The sequence below is a fragment of the Procambarus clarkii genome, chromosome 62, assembly GCF_040958095.1.
Source record: "Procambarus clarkii isolate CNS0578487 chromosome 62, FALCON_Pclarkii_2.0, whole genome shotgun sequence".
Classification (NCBI taxonomy): domain Eukaryota; kingdom Metazoa; phylum Arthropoda; class Malacostraca; order Decapoda; family Cambaridae; genus Procambarus; species Procambarus clarkii.
This window is the reverse complement of record NC_091211.1, coordinates 25,673,179-25,687,277: the sequence shown is the minus strand read 5'-3', so window position 1 is coordinate 25,687,277 and position 14,099 is coordinate 25,673,179. Positions and strand designations below refer to the sequence as shown.

Below are 14,099 nucleotides of genomic sequence, written 5' to 3'. Positions count from 1 at the left end.
CATCACTTCCCTAATCAGGTGAAAGGAAACGTGCCCAATCTCCTCTGTCCTACCCAGGGATTGACCCCAGAATTCTCCATTGTGAGTCATGAACGTAGACCACTGCACTACAGTATTTGCGTGTTACATATTAAGATAGTTGCATACTAATTACCAGCATGTCTATAATACAGTACAGTATTTGAAAATTTTATTTACTCAAATATACTATTTTTATTGTCTGAAGTGCTGTACATATTTATTTAGTGGCTTTATGTAAGATATAAATACCCACTATGTAAACATTTAAATCACACCTCATGTGATTATAATTTATATATCATTAGTTTAATATAGTATCGCAATTGAATGTGGGACGTGTAAATGAAACACAATGTAAATCCTTCTGTATATTTCAGCTGGACACTTATACAAGGATAAAGCGTTCTGTAATCACTTCCATTGACCCTGGCTGGGAATAATTAAACAGATTTAGAGCACCTAAGACTGCTGTCTGATTTCCCATTCCTCATTGGTGTACTATATAGCATTTCAAAGCTAGATAAAATTCCCATAGGCACAAATAAAAGGAAATAATTAAGAATTTTTGTTTTAGGCAAACATAGCAAGCTGCCATCGTGAGTCTTCAGCCTCTTCAGGTGCTGAATATATTGGCAGCTAGATATAAGCAGGAGAGGCTTTATCACAGATATCTTACACACTGCACAGATATGCTTGGTATACTGTTCTATAGAGTGAGCAGCGAGACATAATGTTGATGGAGGTGCTATGATTATATTTACAGCGAGAAATCATCATATTTTTACGTGAATAACCTATAAAGATATAATAAGTTTCCTATATACTCAAAACTGAGTGTATGTTGCTAGACATTAATGAGTACTTAGTTATATTTGTTCCTCTATAAAAGTCTGTATAAGACACATTGAGTTATATATCGGTAACTAAAGATTAGTCAGTACTGTATATTTTGTGCGATCGCTTTAAAGCTGAAGAAACTTTGGACTCAAAATATTCCTGTGCAACTCTGTGATAGCCAATCACTGAAGTAGTGAGAACAATAAGATGTCTAACTAAGACCTTTCATATTACACTTGTTAAGTGAAGTTAACAATCACACGTAAGTTACACGATTACATTTGATTTCACATATAAAACTAACTACATGTGTGGATAGTAATTTATAATCGCATATAGGAAGTGGTAGAAAATATTACATGCATTTTAGTCTAGCTTTATTGTTGTCTTTTGTATACTTTTGTGTAATATTCCAAGATAAAAGTCTTCATAGCTATGTAGAAAAATGTTAAGGCAATGATGAAAGTATTACGTTTCCGATCCATTTAAGTTGAAAAACATTGATAAAATTAATTAAAAAATTAAATAACTGTTACCTTGTAGGATATATAGATAACGTTATTGATTGTCTTGAAAAATATGTTTAAATTATCACTTTATAATGATACTACATTACACATTTTCTGTAGTTACATTATAAATATAAACTATGATCTTGAAAACTATGCTTGGTAGTACACTATTATGGTCTTCACTGGTGGCTCTCGCCTGGAGATCCCAAGCTACAGATCACCTTGAGTGTTTTGGTGTAATGATAAAATATTCTTCATGGTCCGTGTCTGTAAAACATGTGAAAAAAAAGCGAATCTTCATCTGTGCCTTGATGCCACTCCTGGTGCCGCCACAACAGCAGTCTTGTGGTGAGGTGGTGCTTCTCACAGCTCATTTTCTGGGTTAACTGAAGCAGCGCTCTCAATTATTCCGTCATCCAGCTGTAAAATATTAAAAAGAGATATAGGTGATGCTAGGCAATTATACTGGCAATATATTACTTTATTCTGATCTATAGCAGCAACTGGTATTAGCAGCCTCAGCAGTCAATGTGCATGTTGGGCTAAATCTCGTCCAGGTCACAATTTTTATTTATTTTTTTATTTGAGATATATACAAGAGTTGTTACATTCTTGTACAGCCACTAGTACGCGTAGCGTTTCGGGCAAGTCCTTAATCCTATGGTCCCTGGAATACGATCCCCTGCCACGAAGAATCGTTTTTTCATCCAAGTACACATTTTACTGTTGCGTTAAACAGAGGCTACAGTTAAGGAATTGCGCCCAGTAAATCCTCCCCGGCCAGGATACGAACCCATGACATAGCGCTTGCGGAACGCCAGGCGAGTGTCTTCCCACTACACCACGGAGACTGTTTGAATTAATTAGAATTAATTTGGCAACTTGATGCACAAAAGTGATGTATAATATACTGTCAAACCAACATGAATATATATATATATATATATTTGTTGTGCTGACATAATCCGTGATAATGACGATGCATTCAGGTAACTTAGGTACATGTGTATCTTGCTAAAGTATAGTATCCATCTCATTCATCTGTATGGACTGTGTCTTGTAACCCTCAACAGTAACCCTAGTTCCCCTACCCTTCTCTAGGTTCCCCCTACCCTTCACTAGGTTCCCATACCCTATCGTTCACCAACTTCCACACCTTTCACCACCTTCCCTTCATCGCTGTAACAAGTTTCACTCAACACCGTCATCAATAAACTGTACAAAACTAATCTGTAATCATCATGTAGAAAGTAATATGTTAAGTGAATCTTAGCTAGAATGGAGTCTTATATCTAACGAGAGTGGAAATTAGATCCCTTCTTTAAGTAGGATTGACCCATATTGAAATAACCAAAAATAGACTTTTTTGAATCATGAAATGTGGGTTCAATTATCCGTAGAGTTTATAATATTTGAATGTTTATCGACATTGTCTCCATCATTGATGACGTTGAATGGACGTCGCTAATGTTAATGCAATGCGTTTAATACTGATGCAATGCATATAATATTGCTTTGCCGTTTCCTGGGCATGTTTTGCCCACAGGGAGAGATAAATGAAGCTTATATATATGCTAAGTATAAAAAACTTTTGCTATATGATCCCGGTACAAGACTAACTGGCATATACATACATACGTATGTGTGTATATCACGAAAATAAACACGTGATTATGTATACATACATACGTATACATACGTATACATACACTGGCTTTACAAAGATGCAGTGTGCGTGTGAGAGCTGAGCCAACGTGCAGAGTTGATCAGACAATGTGAATGTTACGCAGGTTGGCTGGAGATGTAAACAAAGAGGCAAACTTTGTAGTGAACAAATTCACAAGGGCCGTGACGAGGATTCGAACCTACGTCCGATAGGATCCCAGACGTCTGGGATCCTCTCAGATGTAGGTTCGAACCCTCATCGCGGCCCTTGTGGATTTGTTCATTTGATACATCACGCTATTATGATTCCTGTGTGTAAACGTTGTAGTAGTTTTGAAAAGACGAAAGTCAAGTCACATGAAGATCATAGAGCATCAGGAGGAATGACCATCCAATTAATTTATAAATTAAATATTAAAAATATATAAGTGTAAAGCAGATGTAAGCCCTATTGAAGTAAAACAATACAATGGATATTGCTTAATTGTTATTTATTGTATGCAGAGCTTTATGATTTAAAGTTAGTAATGATGCTGAGGAACTTGAGAAAAAGAAGCATAAAATCTTGGTGTAGATGAGAGCAAGTGCAAGCCGGGAACGTCAACATAGCCACAGGCAGGATGGGAGGTGCTTGTTGTGCAACCCGTCCTCTTAAAAATAACGTCACTTTTCGCCCGTATGCGCGCTGTGGCCAAATTTGGACGTAATTTGAAATGAAATCGACTCACAAAAGTGACGTACTGTTCCGTTTTCTGTTTGAGTCGTCCGGCTTACTCGGCCAGCTTAGAAGAGGATTCTTTCCATTAACGTTTTTCATACCGTTTTGAAACTTTATGAGAATTTCCTGCCCACCTAACCTATCAGAGGACCCTTACCTTACTGTTGTTGAAAAAAAATCCCAAATTTATATATATTTATATATATATATTTTTTTTTCATTTTCAAATTACGTCCATATTCGGCCATGGGCAAACGGCCAAAAGCGACGTTCTTTTTAAGAGGACAGGTTGCATAAGGAGATGAAACTTCCTCCCACAGCAAGAACGTAAGCGTGAGATTAACTTAGAAATAAATGACCTTTAGTTCAAATAAGCAGGAATACACGCTACTATATACAACATAAGTGTTCTGACCTTCAGTACAGAGGGCATATATATATATATATAAATAGTTTTAAGTGCCACATGAATGATCAAGCGAACATTTTTTTTAGGAGATTAGAAAAAACGTTTTGAGTGAAACTATAGTGAAGTTGCTACCACTACGCACTGGTGGACACATGGTAGACGCAGCCAGTCGAGTGGAGGGAGGAGGAGGATGGTTTGGGTGCCACCTTGGTCGACTTCACCGGCGGCAACAGTGAGGTACAGACCAGGCTCGTCCAGTCCAGCTCCTCCATCATCATGAACTGCAGCACAATAACACCGTCAACCAGAGGATGAGAGGCCGGTGGGAGGGTTGAGCTAGGGTACAGGAGGCTGGTGGGAGCTGAGCTAGGGTACAGGAGGCTGGTGGGAGCTGAGCTAGGGTACAGGAGGCTGGTGGGAGCTGAGCTAGGGTACAGGAGGCCGGTGGGAGCTGAGCTAGGGTACAGGAGGCTGGTGGGAGCTGAGCTAGGGTACAGGAGGCTGGTGGGAGCTGAACTAGGGTACAGGAGGCTGGTGGAAGGGTTGAGCTAGGGTACAGGAGGCTGGTGGGAGGTGAGCTAGGGTACAGGAGGCCGGTGGGAGCTGAGCTAGGGTACAGGAGGCCGGTGGAAGGGTTGAGCTAGGGTACAGGAGGCTGGTGGGAGCTGAGCTAGGGTACAGGAGGCCGGTGGGAGCTGAGCTAGGGTACAGGAGGCCGGTGGGAGCTGAGCTAGGGTACAGGAGGCTGGTGGGAGCTGAGCTAGGGTACAGGAGGCTGGTGGGAGCTGAACTAGGGTACAGGAGGCTGGTGGAAGGGTTGAGCTAGGGTACAGGAGGCTGGTGGGAGCTGAGCTAGGGTACAGGAGGCTGGTGGGAGCTGAGCTAGGGTACAGGAGGCTGGTGGGAGCTGAACTAGGGTACAGGAGGCTGGTGGAAGGGTTGAGCTAGGGTACAGGAGGCTGGTGGGAGCTGAGCTAGGGTACAGGAGGCCGGTGGGAGCTGAGCTAGGGTACAGGAGGCCGGTGGGAGCTGAGCTAGGGTACAGGAGGCCGGTGGGAGCTGAGCTAGGGTACAGGAGGCTGGTGGGAGCTGAGCTAGGGTACAGGAGGCCGGTGGGAGCTGAGCTAGAGTACAGGAGGCCGGTGGGAGCTGAGCTAGGGTACAGGAGGCCGGTGGGAGCTGAGCTAGGGTACAGGAGGCCGGTGGGAGCTGAGCTAGGGTACAGGAGGCTGGTGGGAGCTGAGCTAGGGTACAGGAGGCCGGTGGGAGCTGAGCTAGGGTACAGGAGGCTGGTGGGAGCTGAGCTAGGGTACAGGAGGCTGGTGGGAGCTGAGCTAGGGTACAGGAGGCCGGTGGGAGCTGAGCTAGGGTACAGGAGGCCGGTGGGAGCTGACCTAGGGTACAGGAGGCCGGTGGGAGCTGAGCTAGGGTACAGGAGGCTGGTGGGAGCTGAGCTAGGGTACAGGAGGCTGGTGGGAGGGTTGAGCTAGGGTACAGGAGGCCGGTAGGAGGGTTGAGCTAGGGTACAGGAGGCCGGTGGGAGCTGAGCTAGGGTACAGGAGGCCGGTGGGAGGGTTGAGCTAGGGTACAGGAGGCTGGTGGGAGGGTTGAGCTAGGGTACAGGAGGCCGGTAGGAGGGTTGAGCTAGGGTACAGGAGGCCGGTGGGAGCTGAGCTAGGGTACAGGAGGGGACGGCTGGTGATGGAAGGACAGTGGAGTGGGGTACAAGAGCAGGCAGTGGGGTGTAGAACAGGGTGGTTGATGGGACACAAGATCACTAAAGAGAGATGGTTAGCGGGGGTAGAAGCGTAGATGAGTAGGTCGGTGGATGAGTAGGTTAATTAACTTTTTAAAAAGGTATGACGGTAAAGAAGAATTGTCAGCGGAGGACTGGAATGGTATATAGATGAACAGGAGAGTAAGATTGAGACAAACAACAGGACAGCTCAGCAGCAACAGAAGGAGAGATCACCAGCAACAGAAGGACAGCTCAGCAGCAACAGAAGGATAGATCAGCAGCAACAGAAGGACAGCTCAGCAGCAACAGAAGGAGAGATCAGCAGCAACAGAAGGACAGCTCAGCAGCAACAGAAGGAGAGATCACCAGCAACAGAAGGAGAGATCAGCAGCAACAGAAGGATAGATCAGCAGCAACAGAAGGATAGATCAGCAGCAACAGAAGGAGAGATAAGCAGCAACAGAAGGAGAGATCAGCAGCAACAGAAGGAGAGATCACCAGCAACAGAAGGACAGCTCAGCAGCAACAGAAGGAGAGATCACCAGCAACAGAAGGATAGATCAGCAGCAACAGAAGGAGAGATCAGCAGGAACAGAAGGAGAGATTACCAGCAACAGAAGGAGAGGCGTACATTAACACCAGGGAACAAACAAGACGCAGCAAGCGTAAGTAAAAACAGGCCATAACAAGGAACACAGATGTAAATACGAAGTACAGAAACAAACACACAACAACAACAAAGTGTATACTTGCGGAAACAATTACAATACGAGCAAGAGAAGAATACCAAAACAACTAAACAAAAGAAGCAACTCAAGCAGAGAAATATATGAGAAACAAGAGGCAACAAAAAGAGAATCAGAAGCGCATGACTTACAGTAATATTAAGAACGCAATAAATAAACACCAATTCGATCTGTAGCCATGTTTAGTGTCAAACAAAAACACATCGTGTGAACACAACAAAACATTGGACAATACGTAATGTTAACTCAACGTCTTTGAAACATAGAGGACCCTTAACTTAAGGGTCTTTGAAGCTTGATCTTTGAAGCTTGATCTTTGAAGCTTGATCTTTGAAGCTTGATCTTTGAAGCTTGATCTTTGAAGCTTGATCTTTGAAGCTTGGTCTTTGAAGCTTGATCTTTGAAGCTTGATCTTTGAAGCTTGATCTTTGAAGCTTGATCTTTGAAGCTTGATCTTTGAAGCTTGATCTTTGAAGCCAACGTCTTCTTTGGCTTCAAAGGATTACTATTCAAAGGCTAATTATTAGTCAGGTATGAAAGAGTGATAGTAAAAAGCTGAAATAGAGATAAAGTTGATGTAGACTTTATTAAATAACTTTAATAAATATAACACATGTTTCCGACAATATAACACGGGTTTTCGACAAGAGAACACGGGTTTCCGACAAGAGAACACGGGTTTCCGACAAGAGAACACGGGTTTCCGACAAGAGAACACGGGTTTCCGACGACAGAACACGGGTTTCCGACAACAACACGGGTTTCCGACAGGAGAACACGAGTTTCCGATAAGATAACACGGGTTTCCGACAAGAGAACACGGGTTTCTGACAAGATAACACGGGTTTCCGACAACGAACACGAGTTTCCGACAACAGAACACGGGTTTCCGACAACAACACGGGTTTCCGACAGGAGAACACGAGTTTCCGATAAGAGAACATGGGTTTCCGACAAGAGAACACGGGTTTCTGACAAGATAGCACGGGTTTCCGACAACGGAACACGAGTTTCCGACAACAGAACACGGGTTTCCGACAACAACACGGGTTTTCGACAGGAGAACACGAGTTTCCGATAAGAGAACATGGGTTTCCGACAAGAGAACACGGGTTTCTGACAAGAGAACACGGGTTTCCGACGACAGAACACGGGTTTCCGACAACAACACGGGTTTCCGACAGGAGAACACGAGTTTCCGATAAGAGAACACGGGTTTCCGACAAGAGAACACGGGTTTCCTACAAGAGAACACGGGTTTCCGACAAGAGAACATGGGTTTCCGACAACGGAACACGGGTTTCCGACAACGGAACACGAGTTTCCGACAACAGAACACGGGTTTCCGACAACAACACGGGTTTCCGACAGGAGAACACGAGTTTCCGATAAGAGAACACGGGTTTCCGACAAGAGTACACGGGTTTCTGACAAGAGAACACAGGTTTCCGACAACGGAACACGGGTTTTCGACAACAGAATACATGTTTCCGACAACAGAACACGGGTTTCCGACAACAGAACACATGTTTCCGACAAGAGAACACGGGTTTCCGACAACAGAACACGAGTTTCCGACAACCGAACACGGGTTTCCGACAACAGAACACGAGTTTCCGAACAGATAACCATTAAATCAGCCAAATAACCATTAAATCATGCATATAGTGAAGTGTTTTACACACAACGCAACGTTCAAATAACAGTGTACTAGCACCCTATAACACAGTGAACCAAATCAAAATAGTAATAATTTAACAAAGAATTATCTCTATAACTAGTTAACAGAATATCTAAAACAAAAGACACACACACACAAACGACACGTAAATAACAACACATTCATAATTTTCACAGCTAAATCAAAATAAAATAACTTGTTTCTGAAGCGGATATAGTGAGCAGGGAGAGCGTTTGTTCTCCAGATTCCACCACGGAAGGTAAACAAACACTCCTTATCCCCCTATTTCAAGACAAATGGGGAGGGAGAAAGGAAGGGGGTGGGGTTATTAGACAATCCGCCAGCTTCCTGTCCTCGTCGAGGCCACTATAGCGTTAATGGCTCTCAGATAAACTCAGGTAAACTCACCTGCTCGACCTCGTCGCCATCGGAGGGGCGGGAGCGCATACGGCCGGCGCTGCGCGCTGTGCGATGCTTGGCGCTCTGCACGCGCTGGCTCAGCAGCTGGAACATTATACATACACAGTCAGTAAGTACATGTATGTATGTATGTATGTATGTATGTATGTATGTATGTATGTATGTATGTATGTAACAGTGTCAGTGTCAGACCACGAAGGAAGGATTGAGGCAGGAATTTCCTTAAGTACTTTCGTATTTAATAATGCATCTTCAGAAGGATGTGTGTATGTATGTATGTGACAGAAAGGGTGAGATTAATGATTCTAGCACGAAGATATAACAATATAAAAAATGCATATATGGACAGTTACATGAAAGCGTACCCAAAAATGACACGCATTCTACAATATTTCTTTTATGAAATATATATATAATTAGTTTCTTATATATATATGTTCTTATTATATATTAAAACTGTCGTGGTCTCCCATTACTCATATTGTTGTAGTCTCCCATTAACATATTGGTGTAGTTTCCCATTACTCGTGGGTGTAAGGGGAGACTTGTCAAAATCCCTACCTCCTGCCGGCGCCTCTCAGCCTCCGCCTGCTTCTCCTCCAACATCTCCTGGGTGAGGGCGGAGCCCTGCTGTTGCTGCTGCTGCTGCTGCTCCTCTAACTTCTGGAACTTCCTCGGTGGGTGACGGCGAATGATGGATTCAGAGGGATCCACTGGGGCCACTTCGAACGCCACAGGTCGCCCGTCAGCTGGGGAAGACAGAGAGGGAAAGACCAGGTTAGACAGAGTACAATAATTCTGTTTATATGTAAGTATGTGTAGGTATGTGCATGTATGTGTACGTATGTGTTAATATGCTCACCGGCCAATATGTGGCAACTTGCTAGTTGAATATATACTACATTTTTGTCGAAGGAATTTGGTTGGAAATGTTCTATATGCTATTGTTGTCTTTGTATTGTGTATGTATCGACTCCGCGTCATCTATAAGTTATACCACCGGACCCACATCCACGGGCTGATACACCCACACATACCTACTTATTCATTCATCCGCTCACCTATCCACTCGCTGGAGAACCAGTCGGTAGACTCGTAACTGACGTGGACGGTAGAGCGACGGTTTCGCGTCATGCAGGTTGGCGTTCAATCCCCGACCATCCACAAGTGGTTAGGCACCATTCCTTACCCCCCGTCCCATCCCAAGTCCTAATCCTAATCCCTTCCCAGTGCTATATAGTCGTAATGGCTTGGCACTTTGTGCGGATATTTCCCTTCCCTTCCTCCCTCCACTTTCACGACTCCATTGTTGCAAATATGTGCATACATGCAACGGAAATGTGCTCAAGACATACCATGAACGTTTACTGCGGTGTAGTGTGTGTGTGTGTGTGTGTGTGTGTGTGTGTGGATGTGTGTGTGCATGCGTGGGTGTGTGTTCCCCAATTTGTGCTTGCGAGGGTTGAGCTTTGGCTCTTTGGTCTACGGTGTGTGTGCATGCATGCGCGTGTGTATGTGCGTGCGTGCGCGTGTGCCTGTGTACGTTTGTGGGGGGGGGGGGGGGTAGGAAAAAGAAAGGGAGCAGTCAATACGTATAATAATGGTGCTGTCTCAACACCTCACGTTGCCTCCACCTGCACAAGCGCAAGAACTCGCACGCACTCAAGCATAAACGCACGCCAGTACAACCCCCCCCCCCACACATGCGCGCACACGCACAAGTATAAGCGCATGCGTTCTCTTACAGCTATACCACAAAGCAACAAGAAAAGAACCGAAATGTTAAGACACACTTAGTTTGTCTCTATAATCTGTTAATAATCTATCTCCTTGTCTCTATAATCTGTTAATAATATACCTTTTTGTCTCTATAATCTGTTAATACATCTCTTTGTCTCTATCTCTGTCTCTCATTTTATAATCTCTAACACAGACACAATATATTCTTCAAGAGAATTTCAATATTTATATTCGTTTGCCCTTGAATATCAAAGACTTTTCAGGTACTCTCATGCAAGATGTTTTCTCTGACTGTCTCGTTTTCTATTCGAGGGGTCCCTTGGTCAGGTTAGGTTCAGGCAATTTAGGGGATTTTTGAGACGTTGTGACAATTCGAGAGGACGGGGGTGGGCTGATCTGTACCTTTTCGTATAATGTTTTCGGCATTTGCCTTCCCTCAGATTACAATATGCAACAGGATAACAGGATATCCTGTCGATTTGTGACAGGGCGTTGAGTAAAGAGTTCCTGTAAGGCGTTGAGTAAAAGTCTCCTGAGTCACGAAGCCTTTTACTCAACATAGTACACACTCTCCTCTGTGATTTTAACCAGAGTGAAATCAACACATGCACAAATGCACTTATTTACAAGCGGTTTATTTTCACCAATATTTACATCAGCACTCTACATCTAATCCCCTATTTAAATAGATATATTTCTGCATTTACAGACTTATAGAATTTTTTCGTAGAGGAAGGACGTACCTTTCTGGGTGAGTGAGGGTGAGTATGGTGGGAGGTTGCCTACAGGTGAACAATATATAAAGTTTGTTATTTCCTTAATTCAACAATAAAGAATTAATATAAGTTTTAATTTTTTTAATTTTTGTTCTTACTTGGCATTACAGAATTAATATAAGTTTCTAATATTTTGTTTAATATTATTTTTTTGGACAATTAATTACAATTCGGTTTCATTTGAGTAATTTAGAGATCTAATTTATAAACAGTTCATAGCAGTTTCTCCAAGATGTATAATGCTGTATTGTGTAAATATCCCTCTGTAGTGTATTCTATAAATATCTTTCCATGTACAGAACACGTTACAGGGAAAGATAGTTATATATATATATTGTATAGAACAATACAAATTACATAAGGCTTAGGCTACATTATTTCAGGTTCATATATGCTAATTTTTTCCCCATTCTAATATGTAATAAGAAAACATTAATTACTGACCCTGACGGTCATGCAAGTATACAGGAATATCAGTATACATAATATAGGCATAAAAGTATATCAGTATACAAAATATAGGCATTAAAGCATATCAGTATACAAGTATATAGGCATTAAAACATATCAGTATACAAGTATATAGGTATAGAAGCATATTAGTATACAAACATATCAGTATACAAACATATCAGTATAGCAGTGTACCGTACAAACATATCAGCATATTAGCGTACAAGCATAACAGTATACCAGCATACCAGTATATCAGTATGTTAGTATAGAGGTGTACTGGCGTTTCAGTATAAAATAATAAATCATATCAGTATATATTATAGAAGCACACAGTATACTATACAAGCATATCAGTATACTGCACAAGCATATCAGTATACAGGTATACAAGCATATCAGTATATACTACAATGCAAGCATATGTTAGTATATTAAGGTATAAGTGTACCATTATACAAATATATCGTGTATGTTCACCTAGTTCACCTAGTTGTATTCACCTAGTTGTATTCACCTAGTTGTATTTGCGGGGGTTGAGCTTCGCTCTTTCAGCCCGCCTCTCAACTGTCAATCAACTGTTTACTAACTACTTTTTTTTCCTCCACACCACACACACCAGGAAGCAGCCCGTGACAGCTGACTAACTCCCAGGTACCTATTTACTGCTAGGTAACAGGTCCATTCAGGGTGAAAGAAACTTTCACTCTAAATAACCTCAGACCCCGGACCAGCCTATTACCGTCCCACACCCCACACCATTCCCTCTGCAAAGCTGGGTGAGAGTAGCCCCAAGCATATGGCATTCAAGTTTGGACAGACAAACAAACAGACTTTGAGGCATTTTTTCAGATATGGATAAGTGGCTTTGGATAAGAGCAAACGAGTACATTTACATTTATATTTACATTATTTACATTATTATTTGAGTATTTACATTTACCTTCACATTTTACACTGTAAGTTATTTACATGCTTTTTTGTATATGTAATTTACCAGAATTAAATATGTATAGCTACAATATATCAAGCCTTGTGTGATTAAAATAATAATTTGTCTCTCTGTAAGACAATATGTAACCCCATATGTATCCATAAGGCTTACCGGAAAGGTCTATAATGCAATAACATATATGAATTTACACATTCCCTGGAAACGTATTCTAGCAATTTGTCATCCAAATGACGTCAATGTAATCCTAGTAGTATGTGGCCTGACTCACACACTATTATGTTTAATCCGGGAGTTTGATATATGTTTAATAATTTAATATGTAGATAAAACTTTCTGCACACTCACGCACATAAGACTGAGGACTCGACACACAACACACAAGGTCACCCACCTCAAGATTTCTAGGAAATGCTGATCTTCAAGCTTAAGATTATAACTGATGCAGAATTCAATCGCGAGTTTTGTATCTTTACGAAATGAGACTAAAACCTCATATTTTAGGTTAATAATATAATATATTAATTATTATATATTATATATAATATATTAATAAAATATTATTATATAATATATTAATAAAATATTATTATATAATATATTAATATATTATATAAATATAATATATTTAATTATATTGTATAATTATTATTATACATAATATATTATATAATATTATATATTAATATATTATTAATATATTAATATATTAATAAAATATTATATTAATAATATATTAATAAAATATATTAATAAAATAATATATTAATAAAATATATTAATAAAATAATATATTAATAAAATATATTAATAAAATAATATATTATATTGCATTCCACCGCTGAAGATAGGAGTTATTTCTCAAAGCTCGACTATAATATTTCATCACGATAAAAAATCTTGTCATTGTTGCAAACATATTCGCATCTCCAGAGGCCGTGATTAATAAAATTACAGACCTAATATTAAGTGACTTGTTAAGTTTAATGTTACGATCAAATTAACTTCAATATCAAACAATTTACAAGGTCTGTTCCCTGGTAAACTCCTGGAGGGGTTTACCTTAGTCCTTCACATGGTTCAACATTAAAGTTAACTCTCAGTGAATGCAAACCCAAGTATACATTCCTTATGACTATGATTTAAAGCTTTGGCTTTACATTTTCTTTACCATCTAGCCTTCTGTCTCTAATTTCTGTTTCACACTATAAGACGGGAACACTTGTTTAATACAGTAAAATAAACGAATAAGTAAGCAAATAAATAAAACAAATAAATAATGCAAGACATTAAAATGCGCAAACTATAAACGGAAGTTTCCAGCGCTGAGGTGTTTACGTCGCTTAACTGCAGTCTGGTTCGAATTCTTCGTCTCAGTTTAGTGCGGTTCCGATGTACAATTGACACATTACGAATCGTCTCGCACGACGG

The 14,099-nt window shown here is 41.0% G+C and overlaps 1 protein-coding gene and 1 long non-coding RNA gene across 5 annotated transcripts in view; one reads left to right on the top strand and one right to left on the bottom strand.

Annotated features, from left to right (window-relative positions):
• Positions 1-376: 376 nt before the first annotated feature.
• LOC123766556 (TATA-box-binding protein) overlaps positions 377-14,099 on the bottom strand; it is a 20,113-nt gene continuing 6,390 nt past the window's right edge. For 2 of the 4 annotated variants that reach the window (XM_069308360.1, XM_069308361.1), the window contains exons 3-6: positions 11,231-11,269; positions 9,309-9,496; positions 8,736-8,831; positions 377-1,790 (exon numbers count right to left, since the gene is read on the bottom strand). In XM_069308360.1, the coding sequence (XP_069164461.1) occupies positions 1,734-1,790; positions 8,736-8,831; positions 9,309-9,496; positions 11,231-11,269 (380 nt within the window). In that variant the 3' untranslated portion in view covers positions 377-1,733. Of the gene's footprint in view, positions 1,791-4,304; positions 4,444-8,735; positions 8,832-9,308; positions 9,497-11,230; positions 11,270-14,099 lie in introns of all 4 variants that reach the window. The other 2 variants (XM_045755807.2, XM_045755805.2) reach the window with 2 other exon arrangements.
• LOC123766558 (uncharacterized) lies at positions 9,398-13,204 on the top strand. Its single transcript, XR_006773830.2, has 3 exons — positions 9,398-9,524; positions 11,197-11,248; positions 12,339-13,204. It is a non-coding gene; the product is annotated as an uncharacterized lncRNA (long non-coding RNA).